Source organism: Triturus cristatus, chromosome 1_2 (genome assembly GCF_964204655.1).
Source record: "Triturus cristatus chromosome 1_2, aTriCri1.1, whole genome shotgun sequence".
NCBI lineage: Eukaryota > Metazoa > Chordata > Amphibia > Caudata > Salamandridae > Triturus > Triturus cristatus.
In genome coordinates this window covers 818228069-818249564 of record NC_140580.1, presented here as the reverse complement: position 1 = coordinate 818249564, position 21496 = coordinate 818228069, and the positions used below count along the sequence as shown (strand labels likewise).

The 21496-nt window shown below is 43.5% G+C and overlaps 1 protein-coding gene across 1 annotated transcript in view; it reads left to right on the top strand.

The window, feature by feature from the left end:
• NPHP4 (nephrocystin 4) overlaps positions 1-21496 on the top strand; it is a 969441-nt gene that overhangs the window by 428419 nt on the left and 519526 nt on the right. The window contains exon 10 of the mRNA XM_085608868.1: positions 4976-5155. Coding sequence (XP_085464994.1) covers positions 4976-5155 — 180 coding nt within the window. The remainder of the gene's footprint in view (positions 1-4975; positions 5156-21496) is intronic.

The window sequence follows — 21496 nt, the reverse complement described above, 5'->3', positions numbered from 1 at the left end:
ATTAATCCCGGAGCTTCTGTCAATGAACTTTTAGTGTCCGCCCAGTGTATTTTAATCAAGGACTGATCACTTGTACCTTATTATATATTATCACAATTGGGAATATCACACGTTTATTGTGTTGCTCTATCATATTTCACTGTGTTGCACTATAACTTGTTTGTGTATGATATTTTTTGGAAGTAAACATTACATGCAAATGTCAATTCAAAAAAAGTGTTGCCCGACAAGATGACATGAGAATAATGGTATAATCTTGTTTGTTTCAAAAATTGTAAAAGAAAAGTGAAATAAATCACACGGGCTTTGGAATTTAAGTCTAAGGTCTGGTTCAATCATTAATTTGTTACGACGGTTCTATCTGGACATCCTGTATGTTAAAAAAACTATAGCATCTGGGGGCATCGTCGCGCCAGCGGTGTAAAGTTGGGAGTAGAATGACGAGATTTTACCGACTATTTCACTGGGGGACGTTATCCTTCCCACAGTGTCGTCAGAAAGCTCTATTATGTAGTAGGAAGCATGCAGACTTCTCTGTAGATTTGCCAGGGTTTTCCCAGGCCGGTCGCCCTCTCTGTATCGGCGGGCCTGCACCTTGCGGCCAAGGTATGCCACTTCACGCTCCGCTTCAGTATGGTACTCCGTCAATCTCAGCTGTGCCAAAAAGTTTGCGTAACAGGGATTCTAGGTAGTCTTCCATTTTACCTGTTGCGGTGGATTCCGGAATACCTATAATACGGATATGGTTCCTGCGGAAGCAGGATTCAAGGTCTTCGTTCTTTGCGTGGATAAGCTCTAGAACTTGGTCCATCTTTAAGAGGCGTTGTCGATTTTCCGCGCTGGTGTCGTCGGCATTAGAGACCCTGGCCTCTAGGTGTGTTATGCGGGTGTCATGGGAGTCCACACGCTGTTTAATCTGGTCGAGGCGGGATGTCAAGTGGTCTATCTTGGAGTTAATGGTGTTCAGACTAGATTTAACTTCAAGTAATAGGGAGCGTATGCTGTCGTCCTGCAGTACAGGCGCATCAGTCTGTGTGGCTTGCTCGCCGGCCTCCTGTAGGGGGTCTCCGCTTCTGGAGGACTTGCGGCCTTCGAAGGTTATCTTGGTCTGCTTGGCATCAGCCTTCCCCATTGTGTTTGTGGTCGGGGGCGCCGCTAACAAGGGGAGCGTCAGCAGTAGCGGCGCGCAGTGGCTGCGGAGCGGGGAGCCGAATCAGCGAGGTCCACCCAGCAGGCACCCCACATCTCCGCAAGCCACCGGCGGACCGGGTCTAGCAGCTTCTTGGCGGCCCAGCCGTAATATTGTTAGTGTCACATGCACAAGTAGCGGGAGGCAGCGAGGGGGGCAGCGTAGGCTCAATGGATGATTATACTGATTGGGGTGGGAACATACCTCACAGCCACCCCTCACGCAGTATCGGGTCTAGCGCAGCTGTGATGCATGCACATTGTCAGGGGCTCAGGATAGCGTCATGACTTTATGTATGTCGATTCTGTTCAGCCAGTCGAGCCAAGAAATTGGCAGTTCAAGTTCGGTTTTTCCTGCTGGGACAGGACAATGGCTGATTTGCATATGTCTGCTGCCTCTCTAGATTTTCATAGTGTGCAAAAAGCAATTGGAATGGTGCCTTGAGCAATCTCCAGTGTGTGCTGGTAATTGTGGCCTCCCTACCATCCCTTTGTTGTTTGATGCAGGAGACCCAAAGGCTGGGTCGAAATCCTCTGAATGAGACACGCCTGGTCTATCGGAGAAGGTTGCTGCTTCCTAGGTCGATTCCTCTGTCAAAGAAAGTTGCAAAAATTAAGTTTTTTTTCCTCAAGTGTAAACGTTTTGTGGAACCGTTGTTGAGGCAGCTTTTTAATCTGCTTTATCTTCTGGTTTCTTCATAATTGTTCCCAGGGAAACCAATCCTTTTCAGTCTAGCAGCAGTGATCTCCACAAGCCAGGCATCATATCCACAAGCTCCACAGTACTCCACAAGCTAACTGCAGGCTGCAGACTTCAGGCAGCAGAGTACCTTTCAACTGTAGACTCTGGAGGAAAATTGCGCTGCAAGTTGGAGGGGTATCCCATAGCAGGCAAGACACCAGTATTCCTGCAAGTATGTCCGTCAAGGAATTTGGTTTTAACTCTTAAACCCTTACTTACAGACATTCAGATTTTTTTATTTTGTAAACCTTTTTATTGGTTTTTACAGTTATTGTACAGGTTATATAACAGTTGATAGTGTTTATCCTAGCATAACATTCATTGTAAACATTTTCAGAGTGGATAACTGCATGTCCATTGAGGGGGGTGCCCCTCTTCGTGTATGGGGCAGAACTAGATGCATGCCTGTTTGGGGATGTCAGGGGGCCTTATGGAATAACCATTCCCCGGGAGCGAGTGTTGGACTTATGTTGTCTATGTGTGACAGTGAGAGGGGGACGATCCATATGTCCAACCAAACTGGGGAGATGGAACTCGGGGAGAAGGGGCGGGGGATAGGGGTATTGCTCCTTGCAAGTCCATTATCAGCGAGCAGTGATTTCCCATCAGCGCTAGTGGGGTGATCTACTCAGGGTGGTCGAGGGGGTGGTCTATTACAGGGGGGGGGGTGGAGCCTTGTGAGGGTCGAGGTGTATTTGGACCTTACTCCGTCTGGGTGGCCTGTGGAGTCTCTACCGGGGTGGCCTGTGTTTGTACAAAGTTATGGAGGAGCATTGACCATTCCATCGAAATGGGGTTTTGTCGCGTGCTGCTTGCCTCTCCCTGTCTGATGATGTCCTCCTCGGCCGCGCCCCACTTCTTAACCACCCCCCACCATGTGGCGATTGGGGGACCGCCCGGTGAGCGCCAGTGCATTGCAATGCTTCGCTTTGCGAGGGGTATATCTAGTAATGCAAATCAGGTCTCTACCTTTCTCTGCTTGTGTTGCTTAAAGATGCCTAGGGCACATGCCTCTCATGTGGTGAGTCCCGCCAGGCCCGTGACCGTCTGCAGTATTGTGTGCACTGTTGTCCAGAGGGCTTGCAGTGTGGGGCAGGTCCAGAACATGTGAATGAATGGGGCTTCAGGGGTGTGGCAGCGGGGGCAATCGAACTGTGTCGCTTGGAAGAAGCACTTAAGCTGCCCCGGCGTGAGGTATGCGCGTTGCAGTATGTTAAATTGGGTGTTTTTGAACCTTTGATTGTGGGACACTTTTTTGTGGTGTTCTAGTGCTGTGAACCATTCTTTGTCGTGGAGATCCTGGCCGAATTCCTCCTCCCAGTGGAGTCACAGTCGTGTTAGGGGTGCACATGTAAGTTCCATGATGGATTTATAGATCCATGTGATGAGGTGTTTCCCCGTCCCTATGTTTAGGAGCGTATGCAATACGGGGTGTGTTTTGGGTTCTCCGTCCGTGAGGTCCCACGTCTTTCTGCAGTCGGCCACCAGCTGTCGATGTAAGAGGAACTGGCCGGCAGGAAGCCTACTCTCTTCAGTTAACCCTGCGAACGACGTCAGCTGACACTCAGTGGAAAGGGCTTCTATCTCGGTGAGCCCGTGCTCTAGCCACACTTGCAGTTCACCCGTGGCGTGGTACTCTTTCCTCTTGGCATGGCCCGCTAGCGGCAATAATGGGGAGTATATGGGTATCACCTTGGATAGACGATGTATTCGTAGGGTGCAGGATCTGGCCATTTTAACCAATAGGAGGTGCGCCGAGTTGGGCTTGGTCCCTGGGAGGAGCATCCAGGTCAGTTCCGGAATTGACATAGCTCCTGTTTGTTTTTCCGTTTCCCACAGGTTTCGGCTCGCGGGCCATCGTGATAGCTATTGCAGTTGCTCTGCGAGGAAGTAGGCCACGAAGGATGGGGCTCCCAGCCCCCGTCTCGTGGCAGCTGCAGTGTTGTCAGGGCTACTCTACGGCGGCCCTTCCCTCAGATCAGTGAGGTCAGTAACGAGTCTAGCTCTTGAAAAAAGGAGCGCGGGGGGATAACCGGATCATTGGCGAAATAGTAGAAGAGCCGGGGCGCCTGTGATCATTTTGGATAGAGCTGCCATTCCGATTGTGGCCAGGGGCAGTGTGCGCCAGAAGTTGACTTGGCCTTTTAGCCCTCAGAGCGCCCGATAGTGGTTGCCCTACAGGAGGTCCTGAGGTGTATGATAGAGTCTAATTCCCAAGCATCTTGGGGCATCTCCCATCCAGGACAGTGTGGAGACTCCCACACTGACCTCCCAGTGAGGTTCATCCGGGTGTGGGGGTAAGCGGAGGATTTGGCCCAGTTTACCTTCAACCCTGCGGTTTTCTCAAAGTCAGTGAGCGCGGTCTAAAGAGTGGTGAGGTCTGCCGCGATGTCCCTGACATAGATGAGGAGGTCATCCGTGTACACGGACACACGGTGTGTATGGCCCTCCAGCGGTATAACCCAGAGCTCGCCCTCCTCCCTCAGTCGTACCGCCAGTGGCTCCATTGCAATGGCAAATATTACGGGGGGACAGGGGACATCCCTGGCGCATTCCACGCATGACCGAAATGGGGGGTGAGCTGTGCCTACCTATTCTAACCCGCGTGGTAAGCCCGGTGTACAGTAACCGTATGTACGCTATTAGTTGGGGACCCAATCCCACCCTCTGCAGAACCTCGAATAAATACTGCCATGCAAGAGTATCAAAGGCTTTCTCGAGATCCAGCACAAGGCACACCGCACATGGGAATCTGCCCAGCACATTATCCTGGATCTGGAACAGCAGGCGTATGTTTTGGGCGGTGCTCCTCCCGCTTACAGACATTCAGATGAAGGTTATCGCATCTTTCTTGGTATTTCCTCAAGTAAGCAAAGACAGGAATCTTCATAGAAACAGCTAAATAAATGTTATTGTTTGTCTTTTTTCCAGCCTGCTCTCTAGTCAACGTCTATAACCCTACAATATCCTGTTTTATTTTTTAATTTAAATGAATGTTTTGAGTCTGTTGATCAAACTATTTTTCTTTGTGCCTTTTATTTCTAGACTCCTGCAAATGTCCTCTCTAGAGCATCGTACATGCAAATGATTCGATGGGCGGTATGGAATCCCTCTTTGGAGTCAGTCTCTACTGAAGTGACCTTACCTCTAGAAGGTGGAGCAAAGAGTAATCCTGCCAATGTACTAGTATACAAAATACCTTCATCCACCATGAGCTCCTCTGAGGTAGCATATTTTGAGTTCCATGTGTATTGAATAAGTCTGTGTGTGAGTAACTGTATATGTGTGGGAGTATATATATTAATTACCTAGTGGCGGTCGACAGTAGTTAGTTATAGTTAGGGCCATATTTCCATAGAAAAAGCATTTTTTGACTTGACCATACCTTTGCGGCCCTTTGACGAATCATCATGGAAGTTTCCCACAAAAGTGCACCGGTGATTCTTGTTGTGCTTGGAAAGTTTTGGAGCAATACCTCAAGCGGGTGCTGAGAAAAGGGAGGGGGGGGCTAAAAATATGTTTTCCCAATGTTAATTCCCATAGGGATTTTGAAGAGCACTACAGCCCGAACCGCTGAACGGAATACCCCAAATTTGGCAGAAAGGTAGTTCTTGTTCCAAAAAGAGTGTTTTTGGTTATTTTGTGTAAATACATTCAGTAGTTTGGGAGATATTAAATGAAATCCAAATTTTTATATCTTGAGGCGCGAAGGCTCTGCGAACCCTCCTGACCTTGTGCTAAGATCTGATTGGCTGCCAACACTTCAGCCAGGAAGTGTTGACAGCCATCTTGGGACTAAGCTTCAGCCGAGTTTCTGAAAAAACTTTAAAAAACAAGAAAAGGGGGCCGGGTAGGAATACAAGATCTCCATTGACAGTCGTTGGGTTACATCATGGGCGACTACCGTTGCCACGGTTACTGTCTCATTGGGTTCAATTTCATCATCAACAACGTCTTCATCGACAAGTCAAGGTCCTTTGTCGTTGACGACAACAAAATTCCCGACGTCAAAGATGACAACAAGTGTTTCTTCTACGGCGTTGCCTGTGTCAACGACAAGTCTACTGTCGACTACTCTCTTGTCAACGATTTCACCCATTACGTCGTCTACGACCTTGTTGACGAGAGATGCATCGTCGACGACGGTGTTGTCATCCATGGCAATTCTGACTGGGATATCAACACCAATGCCCGCCAATAACTCTTCGACGAAGATATGTGTATCGACGACTACGTTTATGTCGACGACCTCGTCGACGACACCAAAATCAGAATTAGGAAAATTGATTTTTCAATCAAAATTTCAGCGAGAGAGGCTAACACCTTCCTTAACTTCTCCAAGTAGGGTCCAAGCTTTATTACCAACTCATCTCTTAGATGATGATGACGATTCAGATGAAGACTGCTGTTTGGGGCTGCACAAAGTCCCTCGGAGTTGAATGTGAAATACCAGGAGGACTCCGATGATGAGGAGTTTTATGACTAACAACCGTACTATTCTGACCAGTGACGTCAGCAACAATTGCAACCAGAGATGGTTTGTATTCCCTCCACTTTTTTAACTGATTTGCAGTTCATGTTGGCAGATTTAAAAATAGATTTCCTTTGTCAACACCGCTTCCGGCACCTGCGCATCTGCCACCTCCTGTGGTTCAAAGTCAACCTCCACCCCTTCCTATGCCTCAAGTGCCTGTACAGCAACTTCCATCCACAGATGTAGAGAAAGAGGAACAGCTGGAAGAAGGGGAAATACAAGATGTCCAATCACGGCAAGACCAGTGGGATGATTACATTATCCCTCCACCAGCGTCCCCATCCCTGCCGCAAGTGGACTCGCCTGCAGAGGATATTAGGGGCTTTCATAACCTCTTGGAGAGAGCAGCCAGGCGTTTTGAACTTCCAGTGCCTGCTCATCAACAAGACTGTTTCCTTTAAAATTTCAAGGAACCCTTCAAAAAATCAGTCAGGTCTATGCCCATTATTGACTACACCTGGGAACAGGGAGTAAAGATAATGAGAAACCCAGCTACAGTTCCACCAGTCTTACCGAGGCTCGACAAGAAATATAAAGCCCCTGATGACGCATCTGCCTGTCTCGCAGGTGATCCTTGGCATGATTCAGTGATTGCTCAGGTGGCACAACGCAGGTCAAAGAATCCATCAGCTCCGCTTTCAGCCCCTCCGGACAAGGAGGGTGGGAGACTGGACAACATCAGCAAACGCTTTTCGACTATGTCTGCGTTAGCAGTCAGGGCGCCCAATTCTTTAGCCTTGCTGGGATGCTACAACAGACAAATGTGGCCAGATATCGCTCCTTATATCGACGATCTTCTACAAGAAACTAAGGAGGAGGCAAGAAAGGTTTTACTGGAGGGCGAACGCTCCGCATCAGAAATAATTGATTGTGCGATGGACATTGCTTCCACTGGGTTCCGTCTGTTAGCTGGGGCCTCAGTCTTGAGGCGCCAAGGATGGCTGAAGGCCACATCATTCAGGCCTGAAGTTCAGACAAAAAGTTTAGATATGCCTTACGATGGAGAAGAACTATTTGGTAAGCATATCGACTAAGCCCTTCAGGGAATCAAAAAAGACACCTACAAGGCTAAAGCCTTGGGTACCCTCCAGTATAAAAAGATGCCTTTTCGTGGTGCATGGGGTAAAAGCCAGTCATCCTACCGGGGAGGTTACCAGCAATTCCGGTATCCTTCCTATACTTCCTCCAACCAGCAATACAGGACACAGTTTGCTCAGAGACAACAGCCTGCAACTGCCTACAATAAATCTTCCTTTTGAGGGAAGGCGGGACGACAGAAAGAGTCTGCCAGATGCCAATGACCTCCCACTTCTGCCGGTTACAATTTCTTCACCTCCTCCCAAGATAGGAGGCAAAATCTCCCATTATCTCCACAATTGGAAACAAACTACAACGGATCGTTGGGTCTTAGACCTGGTACAATTCAGCCAGTCCCTGGAATTCATACAGCCACCCCCTCCAACACCTCCTCATCCACTGTCTCACAAGCATTTGTGCCTATTACAGCTGGAATTCATCTCCATGATCCAAAAAGGAGCAATATAATATGTTCCTTTTCATCAGAGCGGGAAAGGTTTTTAATCCTGTTTTTTTAAGTGCGCAAAAAGGCGAAAAAGTGGAGGCCAATTTTAGATTTGCGAAATCTAAACAAATTCCTCAAGAAATGATCATTTTACATAGTCACCGTTCAGGAAGTCTTACAGCTACTCAATGGGAACGATTACATGGCATTCCTGGACCTTCAGGATGCATATTTCCACATACCCATACGAAAGAAACACAAGAAGTGCCTCAGATTTGCTGTAGCCGACAGGCATTATCAATTCCGAGTGTTACCCTTCGGACTCAATTTGTCCCCTCGCATTTTTACGAAGTGCCTAGCACCAGTAGCGGCATATTTCAGACAACATCATCACCAAGTTTTCCCTTACCTCGATGAGTGGCTCGTCAAAGCCCCTTCTTACAATGCCTCAAAGTGTCTTCCGAAGCCGGTCTATGGCTTTTCACCCAATTGGGTCGCACGTTAAACCCAGAGAAATCAGTCCTGCGGCCTTCTCAAAGAGTTACTTTCCTGGGAGCCATACTAGATACTGTTCTGAAAAAGAGTTACCCCACAGTGGAAAGACAACAGAAACTTCTAACATTGGCAAGACGCATACAGAAAAGAAAGTCTCTTTCGGTGCCCCTATACAAATCTCTGCTGGGCATGATGTCCTCCTGTATTCTTCTGATACCCCACTGCCGTCTACACATGCGTCCTCTTCAGGAAGCTCTGAACACTCAATGGGTTCAAATCAACTGAATGTTCGACCTAATCCAAGTGACCCCACAAATGGTCACCTCGCTATCTTGGTGGACTCATCCTCACCATCTGTCTCAAGGGTTACTTTTTCTTCCACAAACCTCTCCTCTGGTAATAACAATGGATGCTTCTCTAGAAGGTTGAGGAGCCTTCCTTCAGGAACTTCAGATCAGTGGCAAGTGGCCACCTTCTCAGCGGAGCCTACACATAAATCTCCTAGAACTAAGGGCAGTTTTTCTAGCCCTACAAGCTTTCCTACACAGGCTACAAAATTCTCTAGTGCTTGTCAAAACAAACAATACTATGACAATGCACTATCTAAACAAACAAGGAGGAACTCGATCTCTCTCCCTCTCCCAAGAAGCTCAACGAATTTGGAACTGGGCAATTCAACACAGAGTTTCATTAAGAACAGAGTATGTACCAGTGAAGGAGACTACCATAGTGGACTCACTAAGCAGACTACAGACATCCTGCCACGAGTGGGAGTTAAACCAAAATACACTTGACCGAATCTTCTCCCAGTGGGGTAAACCAACTAAAGACCTGTTTGCCACAAGCGACAACGCCAAATGCCAACACTTCGCAAGCTGGCATCCCCGGCAGAGAAGTTGGGGGAATGGATTTTCAATAGCATGGTTCTGCGTATTTGCCTACACTTTTCCTCCAATTCCTCTCCTCTCAAGGGTGCTGAAGAAGATGAAGGCAGAACCCTGCAAAGTAATACTAATAGCACCAGCGTGGCCTCGCCAACATTGTTTCATGGAACTTCATCTCCTGGCCATACGACCGCCAATTCCTCTGAAGCCGTTTCCGTCCCTTCTCACAATGAGCCAGGGCCAAGTTTGACACCCGGATCCAGGTTCTCTGAGATTATCTGCTTGGCACCTGAGATGCAAGAGCTTCAAAACTTAAACATTCCTCTAGAGTGCAGGGAGATCCGGTCTTGTGCTCGAGCCGACAGTACCAACAAAACGTATTCTTTGAAATGGAAGAGATTCTGTATCTGGTGTGTGACTGCAAAGGTACATCTCCTCGATTCATCTCCGGAAGAAGTCTTACCGTATCTCCTCCATGTAGCAAAGTCAGGGTTGGCTCATGCTTTGATCAAAGTTCACTTGGCGGCTATCTCACGTTTTAGGAGATCTAATGAGAGTCCTTCCTTGTTGTCTAGCAGTTACTTAAAGGACTATTCAGAACCTTTCCAACTGTGAAGTCTTCGCCTCCAACATGGCAACTCAACATGGTGCTTGCTCAGCTTATGAAACACCTGTTTGAGCCAATACATAGAGCCGACTTAAAGTTCCTTTTATGGAAGACTGCTCTTGTTCTGGCCCTTACATCCCCAAGAAGAGTTAGTGAACTTCAAGCTTTCACCATACATGAACCCTTTATACAATACAAACATGAAAGGGTGATCTTATGAACTAACCCAAAGTTCATACCTAAAGTCCCATCGGACTTTCATCTTAATGAACCAATTGTTTTAAAACCATTCTTTCCAAATCCTCAAACAGCTGAACAAGCTCTGCATTCTTTGGACTTAAAAGACTGCCCTAAATTTTATCTGGATAAAATGAAATCTTTCCGCAAGACCAATCAACTGTTTGTGGGCTACACTTACCTTTAAAAGGCTTTCCTTTAACGAAACAGAGCATCTCTAGATGGATTTCTAGTGCAATTCTCTTCTGTCACCAGCAAGCTGGTCAACCCCTACGATCAAAGGTTCGTGCTCATTCTACTAAGGCTGTTTGTACATCTATGGCATTTTTTGCTGTCTTTAAGCCTCTGCAGCCATAATAAAAGCCTCCCCTCACGGTCCTTTAAAGACTTTGACGAAAAAGTGTGATATAACTTACAGTCCTTAGGTTTGTGATCAGGATAAAGGCTGTCTTTATGTGGGTCATCGATATGCAGCCTTTTCTTCCTGCAGGTATCGCAGGGCCTGAAAGGGCCTTTTTCAAGTGTATCTGACATGGAGAAGTCAGTGAAATCCACTCAGGAAAAAGAGTTAGAGCTGTAAAATACCTTGAATCAATAGAGAAAAAATGAAGACCAGGATATTCCAAAGGTTATTGGTATTTTTTCATATTTATTTTGTGTTTTGAGAATAAATGGAGATGTAAAATGGTATATTTCCGCGTTTAGCTGATAAACACGCACTCATACTTTGATATTGAATACCTTTTAGCTAATTTTAGGCAGCCAAATATAACAAAAAAAACTTCATCCACAGGTAAATATTGGCATAATATACAAATAATTATTAACATATGCCTGTATTTAAGGAAATGTAATCCTGTCCTATTTTTTTTCTCTCTCTATGATGTTTATCTGCTCAGCTGTTGGCCTAGAATGTATGGAGAACAGCATAGAGAGTCACTCACAAAAAACAAAATGTTCTGTATTTTTACCCTTTAAAAAATAAATACCGACAGGAAACATTGTTTTCTGTCTCTATTTATCTGTAAAAATCAGTAAAAACAGAAAACTGGTACCTTTTAATTAAATATTACTTAAATGTATTTAATTTACATTATTTTATTGTTATAAATTAATATATGTAACATTTACTATTTTTCACTACATGTATTAAAAACAATATTTGTGTATGTTTTTTAACGATATTAGTGTGAAACAATATTTTTTTTTCGCGTTATTTTTGTACTTCCCATTATAAGTATAGGCCCACAATATTTTTGTAAATTATATTTTTGACACAAAATGTTTGTTTCAGGATATTGTTGTTTTCGATATTGTGTCGGTGATCCACTTCTGGATGTGTTGCTGCGGTCTTTTCCATGGTATGCACATTTCAGGCTTTAACCAGGCTTTGCAATTGCCTGATGCTAATTGAACACTATCTGAAGGAATGCGACAATTATAGAGAAGTCAGAAAGACTATCAGGAAGGGATGTGAGACAAATTTACTGACCAGCCAGCATAGTGTGCAACCCCCCCAATCTTCACACATACACAATAGCAATACTACCAAATATTTCACAAGCAGTAGCTTTGATCTCCTTTCAAATGCCGAGTTGGTGCCTTATGCAGTGCTTTTACACATGTCCACCAAATATATTAGACCCTCTGTGGATTGATCCCATTCTAGATAACAATGGAAGCAAGGTTAAAACATTTACCCCATTATAGGAACATATTGATGATTTCAATATCCAGGCCCAAATACTGGATCCATTAGACTCAGACATTTCTCTGCTCAGGTATTTTTCCCATTTAATATATTTTAGATAGGCAAAAATATTTACCCCATCCATAACTATTAAAGAGAAGATACAGCCTTGCACTACAGAACCTGATCAAAAATCTATTCTGTTTGTATAAGTTTCCTTGAGCTGTCATTCTTGATTTTCAGTTTTGTAATATAGTAACTAAACGGAGAATATTGGAACCCATGCTCTTCATATAAGTTGTCCTCCACCTTGTAGTGAACATAATTTCACCTCACGAATGGACGTTTTGTAATGCTCTAGGTCAGTGCATTTGGTAAAATCTTGTGAAGCAGTGGCTGTATTGTAAAGGTAAAAACTGAGGGGGATTTTAGGTATCTCTGAAGTTCCCATATAGCGGTTTGATGAGTGGATTATGAGTGGAAGTTCAGTAATAATTGGTTGATATCATCTTCTTGATTGTTGACCTCATGTCTGTTGATAGATACTCTTCGTATTCTTAAGTGACAGCAGGTGGGGGGAAACCAAGGAGATTGTTTGCCTTGTTGTACACATTTAAATGATTTCAACTGCATGACCTGGTCCAAAGAGTATAAGTAAGTAAGTAAGTTCAAATTTATAGTATGGTTACTTATCATTACAAGGTACATAAAACACAAATAACTTAGTAAAGAAGTACACAGTGCAAAAAAAACAACCTAAAAAAGGGCATTTCCTGTGCCGGAGCATATATCACAATCACAGTATAAGGTTAAAAACTTGTATAAGTACAAGGTCTCTTAATGTAAAAAATGCATTGTCATTTTAAAATCCTTAAAAGTGTGCCAATAAATATGAGCGTCATGGTCATGCAGGGAATAGTAACATCTAAAATGCGACTAATCCATAACATTAAGATGCAGAATGCAGTGCCAAAGAATATGCAACTTATAAAGTGCAGATGGCGTGTAAAGAAATAAGCAAGGCGTATGCCTGAGTGGCGCAAGATCCTGCTGGTCCAAGGAGTTTTTAATTCAGCTGGAGAAATTAGATGTAGCCACATGAATATACTCACCTAATTCAGGCTTAGATTTGCTAAGAGTATCTTTCCATTCCTCATTGTTTAATTGCGACCAGCAGCGGACCTTCCTCAAGACCTGTGATGGACCGCTTGTGGATGAGGGGGAGTGCAGAATAATAGATATCAAGTGATGGTCTGACCATATTACTGGTATAGGTTGTAGTATCTGCAAATTTGAAATAGTGCTAAAAACTAAATCAACGGGGTGCCTTTTCTCAAGAGTCGGGCCCCTAACCTTCTGTACAAGATGTAGGGTGGAATTTCTCAATCAACCATCATTAAAATGCAGATTTGAGCGCTAAAGCGTAGAGCGAAAAATCTATATCCAATTCCAAGTGAACTACACATTTTTTTATGTTTTTAAGGGCTCCAGATTTCTCTCAATGAAGCAATTTCCAGCAATTGTAAGTGAGTTACCCATTACATCCCACCCCAGGTTTCTCTCCCATATAGTTCTATAGCAACAGATTTAGATGTACCTAGAGTAAACGTGTTCTCAAATCTTCTATGGGGGTCTCCATGACTTCACCAAGTGTCTGATGCTCTCCAGGTCCATTATCAAATAGAAATCGCCCAGAGGATTATTGTGTAGGTAGAGCATTGTCCATACTCTGACCAGCATTCTTGATGCAGCAGAGTTTACCAGCTCTACACATTCATACACACAACACTCATTTGAGCCCATATACATTCATATACTCAATGAGCTAGCAAATATCCACTGGCCATCAATTTTGTTTACCCAAAGAAACCTTTACACCAATAAGCTTACCATTCCTGTCTCCTGAGTAAATGCACATTCGAAAGATCTAGTAGTAGATTAGAATAGGGAGGAAATACAATAGTACATTTGTTTTGTTTAAAGAACCACAGACTCAGAAGGAGTTTTAAAAGTTTATCTGAATTAATAATTTTGTGAGTCAAATCAGAATACACATAGATATACCAGAATTCTCCATCAGGAAAATAGTACTGTTAGTTTATAATCAATTTACATCAATTCTTGCAATGACAGTACCTGAGGAGAGAAAAGATAGAGAGCAAATATCGAGCATTTAACCCCACAGTTATATTTACCTATAATGGTTTGAGGACCCCGACATCAGAGAGTCAAGGATTCAAGACCGGTTCTGGACAGGGAAGGTGACCTCTCCTAGTGTAATGCCAGCGTTACACCCCTCTCTGGTGCTACTCTCTCCGGCTCGGGCTCGTCTGGACCCTTTCCTAGATGTGCCTCCTCGGTTGTTCTGCAAATTTTCCTTAGTGTTGGATTCTTCAGTCAGATTGCAGCAAAATCGGGCAGCATCTCAGCACAGCATCAGCATCAAGTGTGTCTAACTATCTAGAACTCACCTCTGTTATACCAATTCAAATGTGTGATCCACCCCCAATTGTTTCAATTCCATGTTCACCCGCAATTTGATTGGGCCAAACAGTGGGGTGAGGACATCACACCACACTAAGTGCAATAATTTCTTTAGTACTATTGTCTAGCTCCCTGCCCCTTAATTTTAATACCCACAAGCTTTATTCCCACAAGCATTTCATATGTGGATCGATAAATCTGTATTACAATGTCTTCAAGTTCTTCCTCTGGTAGGGTCAGGAGTTGATCTTCCCATGTCCTTCCTGGGCACATGGATTGACCCAATGACTTCATTAGTTTCAGAACAAGGAGGTTGCGCGCATGTGTAGTTGTCACAAAGGATAGGTACATCGGTCACCCTCCAAGGCCCAAATGCGAGCTATTAATAAAGTCAAAGAAGAACACGTTAGAATACAAACTTAAATAAATTCACTGTATACCACTTATTTCTACTCTAACCCCATTTCCTTAATAAATCTTTTGCATTAATGGTTTAGTAAAACTTGCATAGGTTAGTTTCAGCTTAGCATGTGCTTTAGTGCGAAGGTTTCGAGCAGCCATATTAAAAGCTATTGCGCAGCTGCAAAAGTTTTGCCTCCAAGCGACAGAAGACGTAATCCTACACAGATGTAGTAGACGCATGCGCAGAAGATTTCCCGCGTTTTGGCGGCCATTTTAGGACACTCGGGTTACTGGTTAGTAGAATGCATAGAAAAGCTTCCCTTGGATACGAAATGTAAAATGTAGTGCAAAATTAGTATTCATGGACAGGTTGGTTACAATGGTATAGGTTATTTGAGAGGATTGCATACAAGCAAGTTTCTTTCTATATGAAACCTTGCTCCATCACTCTTCGGGAGAAATTGGTATGCTAGCTCCAATGTCCATCTGTTTCTGAAAGCTTATTTGTGGTGCATGATCATTTGTGGCATCCAATGGCCACTGGGTTACAAGAAGACAAGAGTCCATGGAAAGGGGAGAGAGTCCAATAAAGTAGCTATCCTAGATCATATCCAGGCTACAGGAATCTGTTTGACCCACTTGATCCAATGATGGGAAGACGTTTCCCTCCTAGGTGTAGCAGGGTCCAATAGCTAATCCCAACATGGAGAAGTCATGATGTTTGGTTGGTGGAAGGGAGAGTCAGCATAACCCTTGACTGTCCAAAGGTGATTCAATCCCTGTAGAATATCCTGGTCTGCTGTAAAGGAATAAAGTTTAAAGGGACCCTTTAGGGTGGTAACTGAGCCACAAAAGGCATTAGAACTAGGTATTGTCAGCTTTCTGCTTAACTAGCTCACCAAACTGAAGCTCAAATAAACTTTGACTCCATAACTCGAGTTCCAGAAGCATATCCCTGTTCTCTGATATCCCAGAGTATTGTACAGAGCTAGACACTGCAGAGATAGAACTGGTTGCAGCGGTTATTAATGCTTGAGGATCCAAGTTTAATCTATAAAACCAAAAGGGGAGCAGTCATTTAGTATGTCAGTCAGGGTTCAACCTTCTATTTCATATTTCCTACACACAAAGCTGGTATCTATTGTATCATAGCAGAGGCATCTTGAGAGGCCATGTTGGTACCACCTACTGATCTAGAGAGAAACAGTTCAATTTGAGGGGCTGTGGAAAATGAGCTGAAAACCCTTGGAAGGGGTACAGCTCAATTCAAAACCCATGAACTGATACACACCCCAGGTCCTTTCAGTCTTCTAGCAGGAGATCACTAATATCCTAGTGGGGCATCAGTCCAGTAGTGAATATCAATCAATCAATCCAGACTTTATTTCGGTATTATTTCACACCATAAAAGTACACATGTACAACACATATTATTTACCTTAATCATAGTTAAAAACATCCATAGTACATGAGGCAGATAGCAAGTTTAAAATAAAGTGCAAATAATATCAGGTTTGGTAAGTGTTAAAAGGTATCCCATTGGTTAAACTAATCATGAGTTAAACAATGCAGCATCATTGATCCAGGCAGTTCCTCATTTTAACAGTTAATTTTAAAAATTCTAGTACATGTAAAACACTATCACTATGCAGGAGCTGAAGATACACAAGGGCTGGTCTAATTTGATTAAAATTAAGTTTTTTCAACAGGGCAACCAGGTAACGTCTGCGCGGATATTCATAAAATTTACATAAAAAAATAAAATGCCGCATATCCTGTGGAGACATTCCGTCGCAGCCACAGGGAGCAGCAGTTTTATTAAAATTGTCTTGTTTTGGTCTGATTAAAAGGTGATGAAAAATATTGAGCCTAAACCTTGTCAATAAAATTTTTTCGTGCGAAGTAAAACTGCCCGTTAAATACGGCTCCATTGTATCGCAAGTTTTAAGGATCACGTATTTTCTGATACTAGGTTTCATAAGCTCAACCCCTTCTCTTTGGGTCACCCTATCCAAAAGAAAAGTTTGTTTAATTGCTACCACGTCCCCCTTTACAATCATGTCTGGGTGTTCAAACAGATTCAAACGACCCAACCTGAAGAAGCAAGCTTTCAAATATTTCAACCAGGGGACGCACATTGAGTTGTCCTGGGATACAAGATCTTTCACAATTAGATGGGTGAGCGGTATATCTTTATTTAGCCACAGCTTTACCCAGCAGAGCAGTGGCCTTAGGGCAAATATATCACATAAATATTTTGTCCCCAGTTCTTCATGAACTGCCATATTCGGTGTACTACCGGGAACACAGAGTAGACGTTTAAGAAAATTATTTTCCGCGACCTGTAAATGTTCTCCCTTTACATAGCCCCATAGTTCGCTGCCATAAACAGCGCTAGCTACTGATTTAGCATTATAAAGTTTAATCATTGCATTAGTTGGCTTCTTCCCTAGTTTTGTTGCGAAATTAAAAATAGAGGCATTTGCCCTTAACATTTCCCCCTTTTTTTTGGCCAGATGGGGACCCCAGCTAAGCTTGGAGTCAAATAAAACACCAAGATACGTGAATGATTGTGAAGTGGGGATTAAAACGTCATCTAATTTAAAAACAAACTTCTTGTTTGGTTGACGGCCAACATGCATAATGTATGATTTGGCATTATTAACCATTAAGTCTCTAGCAGACATAAAATTGTTAAAAGCGTTTAGGAGAGCCTGGAGTCCCTTCTCCGTTCTGGAGATTAAAACCGCATCATCTGCATATAAAAGAACTGGAATACTCCGCCTGCCAACTCTAGGGCAGTCAGCCTGTACCTCCTGCAGGACATCTAAATCGTTAATATAAAACTTAAAAAGAAATGGGGCGAGAATGCAGCCCTGCCGTACTCCCTTCTTAATGTCGAAATTACCAGTGGTGTCCCCATTTGCAGAATACCTAACATTTGCACTGGTATTACTATGCAAATCCACCAGAAAATCAACAATCCCCCTATCCACCTCCTTCTCCCTCATGGTCTGCCACAGCCTTCCCCTGTTAACACAGTCGAAGGCTGATGACAGATCCATGAAGGCGAGGTGAACAGTCCCCTTCTGAACCACCGTGTATTTACTCAGAACCAGAAAGAGATTGAGGCACTGGGTTATGGTAGAGCGTCCACTGCAGAAACCGTATTGAGAGATTGACATAATATCGTTATCATCCACCCAACATGACAATCTCTGTAACAAGACTCTCCCCATTATTTTAACCATGGAGTCGATCAATGAGATTGGTCGATAGCAAAGAGGGCTGCCCTTATCTCCTTTCTTAAACACAGGGACAATTGTTGATAACCCCCATGCCAGAGGACAGCCCAATTTAGCGGCTGCATTAAAGACTACAGCCAGGATTTGGCCCCAGAAACTCGGATCAGACTTATACAGGTCTGGAGGGATCCCGTCAGGTCCTGGAGCTTTCCTAGCTGTCAATCCCTCTATGGCCTCCATGACCTCACTTCTATTGAACTTGATGGTATCTCCCCTTACACTCAATTGTGAATTATTTATTACAGGGAACGCTGAATAATACAATTGTTTAAAATGATGTTCCCACTCCTCTTTGGTTATGCAGCAAACTAAACCATCGCCAGATTCTTCTACCAAAAAAGGTTTTTTAACTAGGGCCCAGAATCTGGAACTACTTTTTAGGATGGCGGTAGTGAATAAATTCTTATACTGCCTACATATCCCACTTGTGAGATCAACCTCAGAACTTATCGATGGGGAGGCAGCACTGATGAACTACAAATTCTCCTGCATTTGGGTCAGATCCTCATCCACGATCATACTTAAAAGCTATTTTACCTTTTAAATCCCCTTCTCATATCACAGCAGAGCCCTCCTTAGTGGGAATTAGTATTATATAGGCTAATCTGACTAAGGTGTGTTGTGAAACCATGTCAGAGAGACCCAGGGTAAAAGGGGGTACCTGGCCCCAAGTGGGTTCTTTTTCAGCTTATGTCCTGGGGCTCTCATACTGTGAATGCCCAAGCTGGGAAGCATGTACCCCTTCTTAGCACTTGACTCTCAGGGTAGCCAAGCAGAGCAGTCCAAGGCATAGTCAGGAGAGGTGCTGTGGGCTGAAGAATCAGAACTCAAGCAACACGGCAAACAACATTTAACAAATGTCCATACTGTAGTAGATTTTATTTTAAAAAGTAAACATTCTTTATTACACACAACTCTAAACACTGCACACACATTAACACATATTTACTGAATGGCCAGTGGAAATATGTATGGTTATATCCTATAAAGGGCCTCACAACCACAGGGGGTGCACACTAAAGAAAGACCATACATATCAGGTATCCACCTAAATGTACCCTGGACCACCTAAGCTGGAGGCACCTCTAACGCACTTTGCACCAGCAGCTAACCACTAAAAACATATTACCTCATATTTCGTTACCACAACATGAGGAGGGCATTTAAAAAAGTTAGCCCTACTGGTTTTGTCAGGGCTTTACTATAACAATCAACTGTAACAATAAGCCCTTTATCCTTAAATGCATTTCAACCTTGAAACATTTCAAGAGGTATTAAAATATGCACTGTTAGTAAGTTTGAAAATATGCCTTTCAATTAAGTATCGTGGTGTTGAACATTTCAGTGTCAGTCTTTTTGTTCTGCATTTAACCAGATTGCCAAGCCAGTATTAGAGCCCTAAGTTTAGCCAACTGCACAGTGCAGACACCGAGTGACTACGTGTAGGTTTTCTCAAGATGGAATTCTCCATCCTACATGTGCCTCATTTTGGCAGCACACGCTGCTGAATGTAGGTGCTTTGTCCCTAGGGCAGGCTGGGCAGAACCATCAGTATAAATGATGTAATCATACTGATCTAGAGGCAGCATTTAATTAGGCAGAGGATATTCATGTTCGTATTGTAGAAAGGCTTGTGTTTGTAGTGTGGAGTCAAAACGTAGTCTACATCTGTTGCTGTGAGTGAGTTAGCCCATTGAATCCAACGTGGATATAATGCTCTTGCATTTGGAACGCTTTCTCTCATGACGGCCTCTAAGGTCGGCACCGTGGTCACGACAGTAATTTGTTTTCCTTTTTCCAGTGCTCTCTCCCTCACCACAACAGTTTGTACCACTGTCAGTATTTTTTCTGTCGGTAGGAAACGCATTTCGGCATTAGTGTATAAATGCAATTTATATGCAATCGGTACAGTGTCGCCTTCATTGAATACAACGAATGTGTACCCAAATTCCCCGAGCAATTATGCAGATCACCAAGTTTGTTGTGTTTACACGTGTGTGTACGTGTTTTGAAGCTAGCATGTCAGCGTAATATTTCTGAATGCAACAGATTGTAGAACAGTTTAACCCGTTCTGTGTAATCTGGAATGTTAGTTCTGCCAACATGTAGGAATCTCAGTTTGGATTGTAACCTCTTAACGTAGTTGGATGTTGCAATAGTGCACACTTCTCTAAAAAATGCATTGCAGGGCTTTTACCTTCACTTGACAGCTCATATCCCAGAAAGAGGACATTGAAGTGGGCAATTTTCAATTTTTTAAAAGTTAAATTTGTAGCCCATGTAAGCAAATCCCAGAATTATGCGATCCACTCTTGTCAAGTGTACTGAAAGGTCATCATCCATCTAATATATGTCATCGACAAAGGACAAATGCCTGGTCATCAAAACATTTGTAAAAGTTCTATTACTCGAGCTGAGAACAGCCTGGGTTATTCTTACACCCCTGGGGCAATCAACAGAATTGCATCTGAGAACCCAGTGTGCTGAATGCAGTCAAATACCTGCTTCAAGGTGCTATATTTTGGCTGAAAAATCCATTTGAGATATCTAGTGGTGTTCTGTATTTTTTTCTCACTTTGTTGTTCATTAGTGCTTCGTGGTGCACATTTTGTCCTGCAAATGTGCGAGTAGCTGTGTTTAAATGTCTATAATCTAATACTAGGTGAAATGAATGACCTGGTTACATCATCGGAAACAAGGGATTATTCATTGAAGAGGTGCAACTTTCTATTACACCCTGGTATTCAGGATGTTGGAGAATTTCCCTAACTTGTTTTTTAGCCTCATATTTAATGGGGAATGTCTTTGAGGTTGTGGTGTTGACCTTCGTGGGATTTTAGGATGAGGGAAACCGTCATCCTACCCCACATGGTTGCAGTATAATGCTGGAGCTAGTTCTAACGCCCACTTCTTAGCATATGAATGAACTGATTCTGGAATTAGGTCTGAAAAAGCAGGTAAAATGAATGTTTCTCCATTTGGGCATTCCATCACAAATTCAGGTGGCCAATCCTTTTTGGCCAAAAGAATATTGTTGCCGAATGACAAGTTATTCCAAAAGAGAACATTAATATTCCTAGTTACGTACACCTTCCAACAGGAGTTGTATTTCATACAAACGATGTGGGACGCTTACCCTAGTATCCGCTGTTTCCACCTGGATATATTCTCTCAGCGCTACTCCCACCAGATGATCCATCAGGTTCCAATAAAACTATTGTGACCTCTGCCGTTCTGTCCAGCATGGTCAATGCCGTTCCCCGTTTAGAAGTAGTGTCCTCAATATACGTGGCATACTTGACCTGAAGTCCAGCTACCTTCTTTTTTTTTTAAATTGAGGTTTGGATGTTTTAAGTTTGTCTTCCTGTTTAAGGATATAGTCAGATGAGCGTTGTGAGTCCTTCTT